This window comes from Podarcis cretensis (genome assembly GCF_951804945.1).
Source record: "Podarcis cretensis genome assembly, chromosome: 2".
Lineage (NCBI taxonomy): Eukaryota > Metazoa > Chordata > Lepidosauria > Squamata > Lacertidae > Podarcis > Podarcis cretensis.
In genome coordinates this window covers 68,285,269-68,301,964 of record NC_137171.1, presented here as the reverse complement: position 1 = coordinate 68,301,964, position 16,696 = coordinate 68,285,269, and the positions used below count along the sequence as shown (strand labels likewise).

The following is a 16,696-nucleotide window of genomic DNA, read 5'->3' as shown; positions in this document are numbered from 1 at the left end:
CGCTATATTAGCAGATATAAGGACTAAAATCCATTCCAAACCCTCTTAAACCCTCTGGATAGTGGAAGCAAACCACATACACACAGCATACTTTGTTATACATCCAATCAGGAATCAAAAGTGGCATAAGTACAGGGCATGGATAGTTCAGTCGGTAGAGAATGAGACTCATGGCCTCATTTATATTGAAGCTTGAGAAAAGAATGGAACACAGGTTTTAAGAAAAGGCATTTATTATTATTATTATTATCATTATTATTAGCAGACCTGCTATAGTTCCTTAAGAACAATATATGCTATCTTTATTTGAAAGGAGCAATCTGCTTTCAAATACAAGAATGGCATGACAAGGGACTGTCGGCAATGCGAGACAGCAGGCGCATCACACTTCCACAGTGCAGGTTGAAGCAGCACAAGTGACACTTTAGAACAGCTGTGGCTGAATATTGCCAGTAAAAGAGCTTGTATCCTGACAAGATTTAACAAAAACAGAACAGCTAATGTTCATGCTTTAAGGAATTAGGCTCTTAGCTCTTTTCAGGTTTAAACCTTTACTCTGGTTAGATTTTGTTGTTGTTAAACAAAAAAACAAAACAAAAAAGGAATGCTTTTCAACCAAGCATTAAAAGGTTTTTTTTTCAAATCCCTCCTCTTCTCTCCAGTCATAACAGTTTTATTATCACAATCCACATATGAAGGTATCTTCGCCCTCTAGTGGTGCTTTCCATCCTTAAAACTGTTTTGTACAAAAGGAACACTTGACATACTAATACATAATTTGACATCTTATAGTTCATAGACTTAAATACCATAAACAGGGAAGGGGAAATGGTTTCTAGAACTGATAATGCAGAAAAAACAAACTGGCTCCATAGTAAATATCTGGGTTGGGGGATTTTCCTCTTTTTTTTTGGTCTGAACGTTGGGGGGTTTCCACCCCATTTCCAAACAATGTGGTCTTTAAAGTTTTGGGGATACTACAGTAGCAGTACAAATGACATTGCTTTTTAAATAGTAACCCCAGAGATAAATGCAAGGGAGGAAGGGAAAAGCAAATGATTTTCCCTTTCGGTTGTTAGTGGCGATCTTCAGAAGAGAGACAGAGAGACCTAGAGCAAACCAACGGGAAGACCAGGTATAAGCAGTTGTTCGGGTGGTTAAGTCAGTGTCCAGCACTACTTTATTCTAGCTTACACAAGAGGAAAGGTCAAAGGGTCTCTATGTTCCGCCTGGTTTCAATGTCACAAAATAAAGCTACTGTCCTTGTTTCTTTGAAAGGTACCTGAAGAAAAAGCCAAAAATAAAACATTTATAATAGGATTCGACATACACAGGGCCATATACAATGGTGTGCATTTAAAACATATGGAATTACTGGTACGATAGATTCTCGATGTTCTGAAAGCATTCATAGTACTATCCTAGTTTACTTCATCTTTCAGCACCTCCTCTAATGAAATAGCCATAGTCTTGATGGGTAGCAGGAGTAAATAAATCAATTATAAAAAGAGTTAGGCAATATGCACTGTTCATATGCCCTAGAATTTTAAGAGAGCATTTTTCAGCAGTAGCACATATTAATATTCTAAAATATCAGCACAAATCTTTCATTTGTTGTTAAGATCCAACCAGTAAAACAAACCTTTGGGCATTAAAAAAATTCTCTCAAAAGATCTGGACTGAGATGTCTAAATAGCATTCTGAAATTTACAGCTGGTGGGGGGAAAGCAGTATGCACTCAAAAAGAGGGCAAATTATTAAAGTGTCTAAATCATGTCCAAATTGCTCAGATTTATGCCTTGAGCATGTGTTATCAGGAGTTATCAGATATTTTAGCAACTGTAGCATAAGAAAGTACGTTGTAAGATGAATGTGGATGTTCACACTCACAACTTTGAGTGAAGTGCTAGGCATTTTCTAACCACAGCCTGATTAAAATGTGCTAGAACCATCAAGATCAGATAATATTGCTTTGCAGAGCAGGTGTGAGTCACACATCTACAGCCGATTACCCCAGATGCACTTTTAATGTCTACTGACCAAGAGCAACTTCTTGCCTCTAATTTCTGAGCTTCCAACAAATAAATGTCGAAGTAAATATAAAATTTATCAGGAGGTGATCTCAATAGCGAACACAGCACATAGATCTGGACTGAACATCAGTCGGTTTGCAGGACTCAAAAGATCAACCCCTTGCCGATAGCACAGATGCCTTCCAAACTACAGCCTAGTGCTGGTTTCATAGTCCTGAATGGTTCGTCTATTCACAAAGCCTTCTCCAACCTGGTCTTTTATACTACACCTCCCATCACTCCTGTCTATTGGCCATGCTGGCTGGGTTTGATGGGAGTTGGAGCCTTAACATCACCTGCAGGGATGGAGAAGGCTGCATTACTTTATGTCAGGCACACCTGCTCTAAAGTAAAAATGTTGCACACTCCACCTATAAAGAGACTTTAAAAAGTAGAGCTGGTGCACAATTCAACCCTCCTGCATACATAATAATGTGGCCCGCCTGACTGGTACAATGGAACACTGTGGCAGAAGCCAGAGCGCACAGAAACACCGTTTACCTTAACCGTCCGGCGGTCCTTTACATAAGAATACAGAGATCTAACCAAGATCCCTAAGGTCAAATCCTTCACACCAAAATGGGAAAAGGAACAGAAACTTTGGTGGTCCAAAGTTTAGAATCATTCTGACTGAAGGAGGAGCTATGGTCCAGTTCTCAAGGAAAATGCCTTAATGTTAGCTCCTTCTCCAAGTGAAAATGCTTGGTATGCATTTTCATTGGAGTCAACTGCAGTGAAATCTCAAGTACAGAGCCAAGACTGCCAAGCCACGTACAATGCATGCAGTTAGCAGAATTTTGAGATGCACAGACTTCTCTAGCCTGAGTCAGCAGTAGATTCCACCAAGGTCATTGGGACTATTTGTTTTATATGTAACTAGGGAAACCCTGGTTGCAGACGTACTGGCTACTGTGTTTTTATGGTGATCCCACCCTGCTATGGTATTGTCTTTGTCACTTTCCTAAACATCTGCATATGAAAAAGTCGTACACAAAATTGCTAACAAATTGAACCAACACTAATTCAGGCACCTCTGCTAATGGAGTTGCTATCAGTTCAGATTGGGCCAGCAGGAAGCGAAATTTGATATTGTTGAAGCACAATGCTGAACAAGAACAGCATTTCATCCTTACCTTTCCCAGTGTTTGTGGTTCAACTCCAAAAAGTCATCTAATTTTGCTATTTCCTTGAGATACTGAGTAAGTTTTAGAAGCTCTTTATCCTTATCTCTGTTTAAATGTGCTTTCATGAAGGGTTTTATCTGTTGAGAAAGAAACCAGGTGTAAATGATACATATCTTAAAGAGAAAAATAGAGAACATACCCAAACTTCACATGCGAGCATTTGTTGAGCAGATAATATTGCAAGAACCTATCTAAGAACCTGACCCTTTGGTTCAGTTTGCTGGTTCCATTCTACTTGCCAGGCAGGCTCCATCCCTCCCTTCTTGCAGAGACCTGCAATGTACTCTAAAAGCCCAAGTATTATTTGCAAATGGACTTTGACCTTCCCCCATGTCCTATTCATATCCACGCAGTAGCTCAAACAATAAACCTTTCAGAGTATTTGCAAATAATGTTTTTATGAACTACTGAGTTGCTTCTAGCAACATCCATCGCAGCATAGCAGCTGCTGAACTCAAGGGCAACATTCTCCTTGTTGCAGGATACTTACTGCTAAAAACAAACTAGCAAAAGCTCTTTTTACTTCAAAGAGCCAATCAGGCCTCCATGTGAACATGAACTCACAACACAGGCAAGCTGTATTTTGAGAATTTACATTACAGCTTCTATATATTATACAAGGAGGTTATTATATGGGGAAACATGAAGATGACTATTCACGTACAATTATTCATACAGTGTCACCTAAATGCAAAGCCACTCTAAAAGTAAAACATGTAATTTTTCTACTGCAGTGTCGCCATAGGCAGATGCATCAGTATGTCCACACATTTAAAAAGTCAGAGGGTGGTGAGAAGTGGTCTCACTTCACAGCTGCAGATCTTGCTTCTTTCCCTCCCACCTCCTAATCCACTGCTGACAGCACCTCCAGTCCTCCAGCATAGACCTCTACATGACATTCTACTCCTCTCCCTGCCATCATCATAAGCACTGTGCTGTGTTTCTACGAGGCAGGGCTGGCTTCTCTTAATCTCGCTTGGCAGGAAGGAAGGCAGTCTCCCAGATGCAGCCCTCTCTTCTGGGGCCTATATACAAAGAATGGTCTCCCATTGTGGAAAGAAAATATGCACCATGCATTCATCCACTAAAAAACCCACTCAGCACTGTCAACTGCTGTTTCCCAATAGAAAATGGAGAGTACCCTGTCAAGTACCTTGATTGGAAGCTTGACTGTGACTAATCACTAATACAACAGTTAGTGAAATTTACACAGCAAACTTTAAAGCTACAAAGGCAACAGGTATGCCTTTTACCCAGTAACAGATCACACACTTTGGGTGCAGAAGATCTAAAATTTAATCCCAGGCATCCTCCATTAAGATTACTATCTATCCAGCTATCTATTTACAGAGTATAAGAACCTGGCCCTCTGCCCTGAGGAACTTACAACTGAAAATGTGACACAAGGGAAACAGAAGAAGAGGACAGGGGAGGAATATGTGATTGTTTCAGTTCTACATACTTAAGTTTAGTTACATGCCAGGACCCCAACCTGAAATCTTAGAAATTATAAGGGTATCAGAAAGTGTGATATGCTCATAACTTCTTATTTTCACCACAGATAGCCTCTAAGCAGTTTGCAGATCGATAAAAAAATGCACCTGTCATATAATAAGAAGCTTAAAATAACAACCACAGCTAAAAAAAAAGTAAAATAGGACTCACATGGCAATCAAAAGCATGCTGGGATAGAAAGGTCATCAAGTGCCTGAAATTCAATAGGGAGAGGAGGACTGCTATTATCTCATCTGGGAGGGAGTTCCACAGTTGGAACTACACTACTGGGTGCATAGCTCCTGGTCGATATGAGGCATGCATCTGCATCATGGGGATCACCAACAGAGACTCCCATGAAAATCTCAGGGATCAGGCAGAGATATAAGGAACCAGTCAGTCCTTAAGGTATCCTGAACCAAAGTTGTTAAGGGCCATGTAAATTAATACAATATGCTGAGCTAAGAGCAAAAATCCTAACCGTGTCTACTCAGAAGTCTTATTGAATTCAAGGGTGCTTACTCCAAGGTAAGAGAGGCCAAAACTGCAGCACAACCTCTATTATCTACTCTGAGTGGCAGTGGCTGCCAAAAGCCAGGGCAAAGGTCTTCCACAGCACTACCACCCAAGACCCTTTTAACTGGAGATGGCAGGGACTGAATTGGGTCATTCCATAAGCAAAGCATGCGCTCTGCCAGACAGCACATTGTTTCAGGCTTCAGTTTATCCCAGAACTCTGTCCAAAAGGAAATAAAGAGCACTCTGTGCATACTTAATTGCTAGGTACACAAAAACTAAGCTGAAGAGACAATTGCTATTATCTTTGTCACCGTAGTCTACAGTGGGGACCCCGTCCTTCTGAGAGGCTTCTAAAGCTCATTCCAAGCACCACTTGTCACATTTATCAAAGGCCTGCGGACAATAAGTTAATCCCATGTGGAATGGCTGATTAAATTCTGTTGCCTCTGGTAGAACATCTGATCTCGATTCCTTTTACAGCAGCATTTCTCATAAACGGTCACCTCCAATTTGTCTTGCTGTCAATAAAAGTCTGAGCTGCAGCACACCGGCTCTCTTTTCCCAGGGGGAGGCAATGATACCGCTCTGTCAGCGGTGCACTCCATCAAGCCTCCATCTAGTTGAACAGCACTTTTAAAGCAATTTCCACTCATCTGTCACCATTTCTCAAGAAGCAGAGAGACTTTACAAAGGGCAACGCTTGTACCTCAAGAGCCAGATGTCTTTTTCAGGACAAACATTTTCCAAAAACACTGAGAAGTTTGGGAGGCAGGGGGGGGGGGAGAAGAGACACTGACATGTAACTTTGCTGACAACCATTTCAGAATGGGTACATCCTGTCCCTTCAGTTCATTGAGGCCACATTTCTCTTGTGGTCTGTAATACTTCTGACAGGTCCCTACAGAGGCCTCTGCCACTGGTGCATTACAGCAAAAGCAACAATATTCTGCTGCCACCTTGTATATGCCCATTGATGTCATAAAAAGGGAAAATAGTTACCACTGGCAACACATAAATAGGAAGGCCACTGCAGAATAGCAGTTAAGATGCTATGGAGCAAGTTCTATTGGTCTAAATGGAAACCTACGTCTGAGTAGGCATACACAGGGCTCCTCAGTAAGAGACTGAGATGCAAAGCTCCTTATTTAACTCTTGCCTGTCATTCACTGACTGAATGGCCTTAGACAAGTGGTTATGTAAGAACATGTCTGACTGCAATATGGGGATGACAGTACTACCTGGCAGGAATCAACGACTGAGATAATGTGAAATGCTTTGGACACACCCTAAGCACCTTATAGTATGAATGCTAAACACTATGTCTTCAAATTTCCATTATTTTACATTATACCTTTAGTCTAGGTACTAAAGCACAAATTGCCTACATTTTTGCAGACAACTTATTTCTAGTTCTCTTAAATACCCCCACATCAAAACTTTGATAAGCAACAGCCAGATCACTACAAAATATCTTGTCTTCACATGCACTGGGGCATGGCGGGGGGTGGGGTGGGGAAGCTTCCAAAGACCATTGTAGCTATTATGAGTGCTTTATCATAGGAACGATGCGGTGCAGTGGCCAGAGTGGCAGGGCTGGATAAGAGAAATTCGAACACTAACTTGGCTTTAAACTTTATCTAGTATCTTTGGAAAGTCAGGCTCTCTCAGTTTAAGCTGTCTCATAGGCTGATTGTGAAGCCAGAAACATTGGCTCTCAGCTCCTTGGAGGATGATCTAAGATCACAAATATATGATAATCCCAAAGGGTGAGTGGCACAACTTCTGAGGTCAAAGCAATTCCAAATAATGGCTGAAATCCAAAAGCTGAAATGTGTGCATGGAGCTGTGAAGAAAGGGGTGGTCAGCACAACCAATAGAAAATATTCATTCGAAGAGTAATTCTTTCCATACAACAATGTGGGAAGTGCTGCAATCAAGATGGCGCAGTGAGGAATACAGATACTGGCATGTTGGTACAACAGTGACTTGCCACCCAACCAGCAGTAGTGCAAACAGGATCAAAGAGCCATTCCATTGGCACCATTTCCCAAATTTCAACCCACTTGAGTTTTCTTCCTCTAGGCTGTTGGCATCCATCTATCTCGAGAGACAATGGACCCACTATCAGTCTCATCTGCTCAATCAGCCACAGCCTGTCTTCATATGAAGGAAGTCCCTAACTCTCTGGGGATTTGAGACCCATTGGCTACCTCACCTGGTTTAGCCAGCCAGTCAAGACATTAGCTGGGATGTGGGCACTGTCACATGCCAACAGCTTCAAGGAGCCGCAGGTGAGAGCTGAGTGCGGGGTGAGGAGCGAAGGTGGATAAACAACCCCAGAAAGAGCATGACTTCTCCCCTACCGGACGTATTACCCCTCCCCTAACACCCCATACTAGGTAAACTGGCATTTATAAACGAATGCTAAACATTACCTTTAGTCCATTTTGTGGGTTCATAAGAAAATTTCGTCCAATGTCATCAAACATAATAGTATTTTTCTTGCTGTAAAACTCTGAAAATTTGCCCCATATGACACCCAAGGGTTTCACCTGTAGATGTAAAGTTGTAAGAAAACCTCAAGTGAAACAGCATTTCAACAACAGAATTTACCATTAGTATTCTGCTTTTACTGTATAAAGATTATTTGCAGAAATGTGCTCCTGAAGGATGGGGAAAACCACAGAACAGATTTGGGAGCAGGTGTGGGAGCACCCAGGAAGAAGGGAGAAAGTCCTGTAGCATTGGGGGAAGCTCTTGAGTAAACAGGAGAACTTCACTGGATACAACCCATTCTGGTGCAGAAAGTCCTTGTTTCTCCAGCCAGCACAGCAAGCAAGCCAAGCTCTATTTCTTTTATATGGCATGCTTACTTCTTAATTTTGTGTATGAACCACTTCCTATGGAGTGACTCAAAGCAATTTCACAATTCATAAACCCATAGAACAATTGCATATATAAAAACTATTTCAAATTGAGTGCAGATATCAATTGGGATAAAAATATCTGGAAGGTTTGTTGAAAGAAGAGTCTTCAACAGGTGGCAAAAAGCCAGTCAGGTTTCTTAGAACTGTTGCTCTTAGTGTGATGAACCTATTCCATATTTTAACATACAGTTGTACCTTGGTTTTCGAACAGCTTAGTTCTCAAATGTAGCCGAATGTCCAACGGGGCTTCTGCAGCTTCCGACTGGCTGCAGGAGCTTCCTGCAGCTAATCAGAAGCTGCGCTTTGGTTTCTGAGCATTTGACTTCCAAGGTATGACTGTACTGAAATCTGAATTGCATACACTGATCTTTAGAACAGGGTGCTGATGAGTGGGTGCTCCTGCCTTGAAAAAAGAGGTCGGTGAGAGGACACTTACATCAATTAATCCTCGTCTTGGAGTGTGAACAGTTATCATGGCCGCACTATCCAGCATGAAGGTTATCTTGTAGTTTGCATTGGTGCTCACTCCCAGCTCCTGCAATGAAAAACAATACCTAAGGACATTTTGCACACTGGCTCATCCCCTGCTATAGTTTACCAATCTCCTATAATTTGCCTCTCCTTCTGCTTGTCACCAGTAGGAGCATCCTACGAGAGGAGGGAGGCATTCATGGGAACTTAGGGCCAAAGCCACAGTATTAATCATGCCAATTTTAGCACTTGTAACACAGTTCTATGCTATGATTAAAATACTATGAATCATTTTGTGAAGCAGATCACACAAAGAACATTCTAAAACACAAGAAAATCAAAACACACACACGTTTACACATTGGGCTTACTTTCATTTTAGCCTCAATCCACTTCATATTGGTAGCAGCTGAAAGGGAATAGACAAAGTATTTTCAAGTGAAGTATTTTCAAGGCATCTTTTAATATCATGTTATCCTATTCTGGGTATTAGCTAATTATTCAGGAATGCCGGCTCCAAATTAGTTTTCAATGCAGCAAGTCCCTCTCATCTGAACTGTTTTTCAGTTTCACCTGCATTCGCATATTCGTGGCAAGCAGCTCATCCAACAATTGCATGAATCTGCCCAGGGAGTCACTCTCTAATCCCAATGCTACCACCAAGTCACTGTAACAGTGTGTATTCCTATTTATCTGAGCTCTGCTTATCTCGTTTTAAGTGTGCGCTACTGTAAAGATGCTGAAACAAAAAGCACACTGTGTTTAATATATAAACAAGAAAAAGCTTTTAAAATACAATGGGGGTGCAATACAGCATTACTTTGCTCAACCACTCAATTTGACACAAGGAGGAAAAGAGGGGAGCATTAGATCTACTTCTGTACAACAAGAACACAAACAAATGGGAAGTGTCAAACAAAGTGGTTCAACAGCTGGCATTAAGTGTGTTTTCCTTCTCATGTCCTGGATCCTAGGGACCATGCAATGAGTTTTGAACACTCAAGGGAGACTTTGATTTGAACTTCTCCTACAGTAGCACACACAGTCCCAATGCAGCATGACAAACTTCATTTAAAGCAAGGCAAAGTTTCACAATCACTCTACTAGGCATCCCCAAGGCTTTGGATTACCTAAGTAGGTCTTTGGATCCTAGCCCGTGTTTACGACCAACAGGGATTCATAACCTATTTTCTGAATCAGAGTACTTGCCCCAGAGAGTATTTTATCAAGTTGTCCAGGAGGGTATTTTAAATCAAGTATTGATTTTCATTCACACAGGGGTTCTGTGCTGACTGTCCCGCAAGGGCTAAAGCCTCCATTAAACTACCTCTCATGACTGCTGGCTTGAGAGATGTAATACAACAGAAAGGTTCAGCATCAAGCATTGTGTAAAAGATGCAAATCAAGTCCACAACATCTCCAGAGGATACCTATGTCACAAGTGGCAATGCATCTCTAGGCATAATGAAAACACTTTCAATTTGTGAAGTAAATAACTTACACCAAATTACAATATCATAGTCTTCATATGCAGATGTCAGGAATTCATGCAGATACGGCCTCATCAGCTCAAGCCCAGTCTCTGCGCATGATCTATGGTCTAGAAGAAAGTCAGCCAGTTCATTTTAGTCATTTAAAACCTTATCTGAATGCCAGCATCTTTTCTCCTTACCTGTGCTCTGGCATACACCTACACTCCATTCAAGGGAGCATGTGCATAGCACTGCAGTGGAACCCAACTGAATCTACCTATACCCAGAGAGCAACTCTCTGGTCTGCTGCCAAGAACCATAAGATCAGCAGGTACCAGGCCCAGGGAATAATGTCTTGAAAATGTACATTACTTACCAAACAGGGTATAATCAACATCCAGGACCAACAATTTCTTCCCTTCTCGGGGAGGGTTCAATATTTCCACTTTATACTCCTTAACTCTGCGGGAGATTTTCAGCAGGTTCTCTTCCCTAAAAACAAACAATATAAATGGCATGCAGCTGTTGCATATTTATAAGTCAGCCAATTATTTCTCTATTCAGCAACAAACTCACCTATTCTCGACTTCAACCACTTCCTCTTCAATGTCAAAATCATTGACTACATCTTCATTATCAGGCGGTGGCCCAAGGACATCTTCCTACAACAAAAGTAAAACACCAAAAACTTATTTTATTACAATCATACCTTGAAAGTCGAACGGAATCCGTTCTGGAAGTCCGTTCGACTTCCAAAACGTTCAAAAACCAAATTGCGGCTACTGATGGGCTGCAGGAAGATCCTGCAGCCAATCAGAAGCTGCGGAAGCCCCGTCGGATGTTCAGGTTCCAAAAGAATGTTCGCAAACCAGAATAATCACTTCCAGGTTTGCGGCGTTCAGGAGTCAAAATGTTTGAGTTCCAGTGCATTCGGGATCCAAGGTAAGACTGTATTTGAAAGTTCTTGTACAGAAAAACAAAATGAGATATACTTCTGCTTCCATTCCCTGCCCTTTAAAAGTACTTTTGCTTTTTGCGAAGGTGTTGTCTCTAAACAAAGAGCAACATTCAGAATTAAACATCACACACTGCTTAAAGCACCAATTTGGATACTTTTTACAGAGGATACATAAAGAGAATAAAGTGGCTGATCAAGCAGACAGCCCACAAAAATGGAAAATATAAACATGAGGAATCAGTGATAAAGCATATTAAGAAAATGTGAACAACCTATACATCCGTGGCTGCTTTGGAAGAATGCAGTTATTTTGGTGGCAAGAGGGTAGAAAATCAATTGGTTAAAGGAATTTAAGAGGGTAAGAGGAGCCTGCTGGATCAGACCAATGGCCCATAAAGTCCAACATCCTGCTCTTGGCAGCCGACCAGATGCTGTGGGAAACCTGCAATCAGGATTTGAGTACCCCTCCTGGAACACCTTCAGCTCACACCACATACAGGCCAACCTCTGGCTTCAACAACTTTATGTCAGTTAACATTTAATCAGAAAATTATTTACACTGCTTGTTCTCATACATATACACGAACCCTATATTATTTCTAGGCAATTACATTTATTATAATCATTTTTTCTGTAATTATTAGTTTTTGTGTGTTTAAAATAGAAAAATGTATTTTACCAAGCTTTCCTCACGAGTCCCCATCATCATGATTTTAGTATTTGGTTTCAATTTTAGTGATCCAAGCTTAACATCATTGTCTGCTGGCTTGCCTGCAATATAAACAGATTACAGCTTCCTCAGCAAAAATGAGTGATTTCCTCTGCAGCTGTTTCTTTCTCCTTTCACCTGATTTGTATTTTAAAACACTAACTTATGATCTTAGACTACGATCCTATGCACACTCTCCTGCGAGTTAATTCCACTGAGATCAATGAGTGTTACTTCTGAGTAGACGTGTATAATATTATGATATTGGCAACCTGGAGTAAGATTTTCTCTCCTGCTTCCTGATGTAACTTATTCTCCGTCCCCTCCCCTTCTAGGGGTTCCTGCAACCCACTGGAAAAGATTTAGCATGGGCACATATAGAGAGAAGGAGAGGAAGTCCCACTGAGCAAACAGAAGTCTTTCTGCTAGCAGGACGACTTTGCTGGTTACAATCCAGAGTTCGTTCTTTCTTTCTGCTTCCCACCTCCCTCCTGGAAGTGCAGTGTCAACAACAAAAAGTGAACCCCTAGCCTATTTTTTGCAGGTCACCTAATACTTGCTGATATTCATAAAAAACATTACAAGAGTGGGCTGAATCCTAGTCTCACAGTGGCCAACCTGATGCCTGCAAGAAATTCTTGCAAGAAATTCTGGACTGGGGAAAACCTTGCCACCTGCACACATCAGATCATTTAACACAGATTAGTTTTGCATATTCTGATTCTCAATTCTTGCTTTGTAAGTGTGTGTTAGCACAGGAGTGGGTCATTCTATAAAAAGAGAGAGAGAAGGAAATTAAGGACAATGGAAGCCTTAAGTTGACCCACCCCAAGTGTAGGAGTCAGTCTTCTCTCCACCATGACAATTTTAACACATGGACCAGGCAAGAAGAAAGTGTGGATCTGGGACAAAAGGCAACAGATATGCAGATATGCCTTAGCAGCTGGCCAATTTGAAAACCAGGTCTGTTTCTGCAACAGTACTAAACAGTGAAAGGTGGAGCATGAAATAAATATTACCTTTTACTTTAAGTCCAAGAAGCTTTTGACGCTCTGGGAGCACTCCAGTAAGTCCTTTGAGGGACTGCTTGAGATCCAGCACTGTGTCTTCTTCTGACAAGGTGGTTATCAAAAATTCCTGCCCACCCCATTTTATAATAAGAGAGACAGCCATATTTGTAACATATGTTCAAAATATACCTACAGGGAAGGAAGAAATGATTGTCAAGAGCATTCTAACATTTTAACTTCTTTTCACTTCTACTTGGAAAACCAGACAAATACTGCTGCGACATTCTGAACAAATTAGTGGTCCACATCTGTGACATTTTGTATAAATTTGGAAGAGATTGTATAAATTGGAAGATATGTCAAGACACTTCAGCAAAGGAAAAAGCTGTGTAAGTCAGTAATATATTACATTACTAGACACCAGTTCCCAAGGGATACCTGCTCATGTCCACACCAGCCACCTGACTGGATAATCTGCAAGCTTCAAAAACCGTGTGTGCTGCCTTGTTTCAGAACACTAGAATTACCAAACTCTTAATGGGGGTGGGGGGGATCTCCTGCATATTTAAGAGGTGCGAAGACCAAAACTCTGCCAACTGCTGCCTTCCACTTCAGTAAGGAGCCGCAGCTCAGAAACAGAAGCACAGTGCCTTGAACGCTTCAATCCCTGGCCTCTCGAGGCAGGGCTGGGAAAGCCTCTTGCCTGAAACTCCGCAGCACTGCTGCAAGCCGGCCGTGGGCGACACTGGCCTAGATCCTCCAGCGGCATGACTAGGTGTTACTTGCTTTTCCCCACGTGCACGTGGACTGGAGAAAGGAGCCGGGCCAGGCGGCGGGTTTCCCTTCGAGGAAGCTCATCGCCCCTTTCTGCGTAAAACGGCAGGCGCTGCGCAATTCATATAGGTTAAGGGACGCAGACAGGCTCCTGCTGCACCGAGGGCTGCGTCCTAAATGCTCCCAGCAGGTGTGCACGGGAGGGAGGGAGGTCTGGAGCGTTGCATTAGGTCCCCTCTACCACCACCGCCGCCCCCCCCCCCTGCAGGGTCCGAGCCTCGCGCTTCCACTAGCAGACCCTTGGAGGTGCTGGGGGGCGGTTGTAGGGCGCTCCTTGCTGGCCATGTTTACCCCCCGAGTGCCACCCACGGCCTTTGGGGTGCCCGAGAGGGGCGGGGCAGGGGGAAAAGGCGCCCCGCTCTGGAAGACTTGCGGGCTGCGCCCATAGGGGCTCCCGCAGCTCCTCCGAGCGCCGGCCGGACCCAAGGAAGAAAGAGGAGCAGCCGCCCCGCCTCACCCCCAAGAGAGCGTCCCAGGAACCAGCCGCGCCGGAAGCAGAACCCGGCGACCGGAGCTCGCGCGCCGCGCGAACCGGAAGCACTTCGCGCTCTCGGAACCTGGACGTGGCGAGGGGGCCAGATGGCAACACAGAGATATAGCGAGGGGGAAAAAGTAGAGCGGGCAGCCCGGGTTTCGCGTCTGCCTCCTCCCCCCCCCCTCCGCCCACACAGAGATGGGATTTCCGAGTTCCCCTTGCAGGAGTGAGAGCCTTCGGAGCGTGTCATGGAGGCTCAGTGAATAGGGCGGCTTGGGGAGATCAAAGGGAATGAGGGGCTCCCGACGGCCCCGCAGTGTAGGCCAGGTTGTGACGGTGCCGTGGCAGCACCAGGGCTTCCAGGGTCGCCCCCTCTTGCCTCCAGCCGATCCTGCTCGCTTCACGCTCTTGCGTCTCAGTCCCAGACGGGGTGGACCTACGTACACACAAACAGACGGACACCCTACAGAGAACCAAGGTCCCGATAGCTACAGGTTTCCGTGTGATCTTGAGCCCCTTTAGAAGTTTCTATATCAGCTTCCACCAGCGATTTATTAATACCCAAGCAGGTCATATGCAGGTTTTACCAGAAACTTCGCAAGGATGGCTGCCTTCGTGTGATTATGCCCTTACTTACAAGTAACTTTCCATATGATAACCCTGCAATGTAGTCCAGAGTTAGTAACCTGGGACGTGGGGCAGGTAGAATGCTTTGGATTTCTGTCCAAAAATCGCTCATGCAAAACACCCAGTCTGCTTAAATTTCCCTCACAGATGCCCTGCCGGTCCCAATCCATAAAATAGGATAAAGTGAGCAGGATCTTGCCTTTGCTACTACTGTTCGTTTCAGGGTGGATGCTGTTACTCAACCAAGACAAGTATTAAATTTTTGATATCTCCATTTCTAAGGGCAGTCCTCATTGGTAGTTCAGGAATGAAAAGGGCTTCATTCAGAAGTTAGGTCTGAAGCTTAGTGTCTGTGGAACACAATACAGGTCAGAGAGAAGAGAAGCACCATCACTACTAAGAATACAGTACTTTCCTCCAGGTGGTGTAGGGCTTTGAAGTTCAACACCAGCCATATGAATGATGCCTGGAAACTATTTGAAGGTTAGCCAATGGTATGCAGTGATGGGAGTTGTTGTCCAACAACATCTGGAAGCCAGTGTGGTTGCTTCATTCTAGACCAGAACATTCCTGGACAGCAGCAATAGTTTACACATATTGCTCTAAGTTAGAGGTATGGCATGAATGATGGAGGATGCAGGGGTTTTTTACTCCTGTAAGGACATATCAGAGGAGGGACAAGGGGGCCATTTGGCCTGGACTCAAAGCTCAAAGGGGGCCTCAAATTTAGACCCTTGTGAATTTTTTGACACTTGATAAGCTTCACAATTTGTATGTACATAGGACCAAAATACAATACACTGTCAGCTTAGAGCTGCAAATTCAAGCAAACAAGGTATGTAATTTGGGGAAAGGACACTGGCATTTTTGGTTAACTGATACAGATTTTATCATATTAATGAGTTTTAGATTTTCATAAATATTCATCAAAATATAGTTTTAATAGCACAATATTAGTCCATGGTGAATGTATCCTCAAAAGCATGAATTAGCCCAGGCCTCTCTGGACCTCTGAGAGGCCCTGCCTATTGGACAGAGGTGACTATCCAGAAGCTGTTGGATTCCATCAGCCCTAGTCAAAAAGGGTGATGAGAGTTGTAATTTAACAACATTAGGAGAGCCATGGGTTCCTCATCTATGTAGTAGAGGAGTGTGCAGCTGGTATGCCAGACCTAGCTGGAAAAGCATCCCTTGCCACAACTGCAACTTGAGAAATGATCAGCAATATTGTGTTCAGGAGCACTCGCTCTTCCTAGGGAGTAGGACGTGCTCAACAGATTGTCCATCTACTCCCAAATCAACAGGTTCACCATCTCTTTATTAGCTGGATTGAGTTTTAGTGGACAGCTAAAGCCAGTAATGTTAGAAATTCAAAACTGATAGCCCTGGGTACAATTTGACATATGCACCATTGTATAAGTGTAGCAACTGAGTAGGTATGACATGGAGTTGGCACCCGGGTTTATTCCATGAGTGCAATTTTTAGAGTTGCCTACTGTAATGTAATACAATGCTGGAATCTACAATATGCGGTGGTGCCTCGGGTTAAATACTTAATTCGTTCTGGAGGTCCGTTCTTAACCTGAAACTGTTCTTAACCTGAAGCACCACTTTAGCTAATGGGGCCTCCTGCTGCCGCCGCACTACCGGAGCACGATTTCTGTTCTCATCCTGAAGCAAAGTTCTTAACCCGAGGTACTATTTCTGGGTTAGCTGAGTCTGTAACCTGAAGCGTATGTGTCAGAGCTGCCCAAGGTCCCAGCTCACAAAGGACCAACGCCAGTTCTTACTATATACAAAAGTCTTTATTAAGGTTCAGTTTCCATTTCAAAGCCATGGCGTGCAGCTCTACGTCTCAACCCTAGACCGCTGAAGCTCCATCTGAATCTCCTTCCCCTCGACACCAGTTCAAGACCCTAGCCTTGCTCCACCTCCTCCTCTGCT

At 43.2% G+C, this 16,696-nt stretch overlaps 1 protein-coding gene across 1 annotated transcript; it reads right to left on the bottom strand.

The window, feature by feature from the left end:
• Window positions 1-215: 215 nt before the first annotated feature.
• On the bottom strand, window positions 216-14,186 carry UBLCP1 (ubiquitin like domain containing CTD phosphatase 1). The gene is made up of 11 exons (XM_079968312.1): window positions 14,108-14,186; window positions 12,826-13,005; window positions 11,777-11,868; window positions 10,716-10,801; window positions 10,516-10,631; window positions 10,169-10,267; window positions 9,039-9,076; window positions 8,633-8,731; window positions 7,705-7,821; window positions 3,206-3,333; window positions 216-1,282 (listed from the first exon to the last, which is right to left on the bottom strand). The coding sequence occupies exons 2-11, from the start codon at window positions 12,977-12,979 to the stop codon at window positions 1,255-1,257; spliced, it is 957 nt and encodes a 318-aa protein (XP_079824438.1). The 5' UTR covers window positions 12,980-13,005; window positions 14,108-14,186; the 3' UTR covers window positions 216-1,254.
• Window positions 14,187-16,696: the final 2,510 nt, after the last annotated feature.

Excerpts from the sequence above, each read along its gene's own strand:
- UBLCP1 (XM_079968312.1), bottom strand. The coding sequence starts at position 12,979 with ATGGCTGTCTCTCTTATTATAAAATGGGGTGGGCAGGAATTTTTGATA. Across the intron at positions 10,802-11,776 it reads GGACTCGTGAGGAAAGCTTG|GAAGATGTCCTTGGGCCACC; the intron begins GTAAAATACATT and ends CTTTTGTTGTAG. Across the intron at positions 7,822-8,632 it reads CAAGACGAGGATTAATTGAT|GTGAAACCCTTGGGTGTCAT; the intron begins GTAAGTGTCCTC and ends TTACATCTACAG.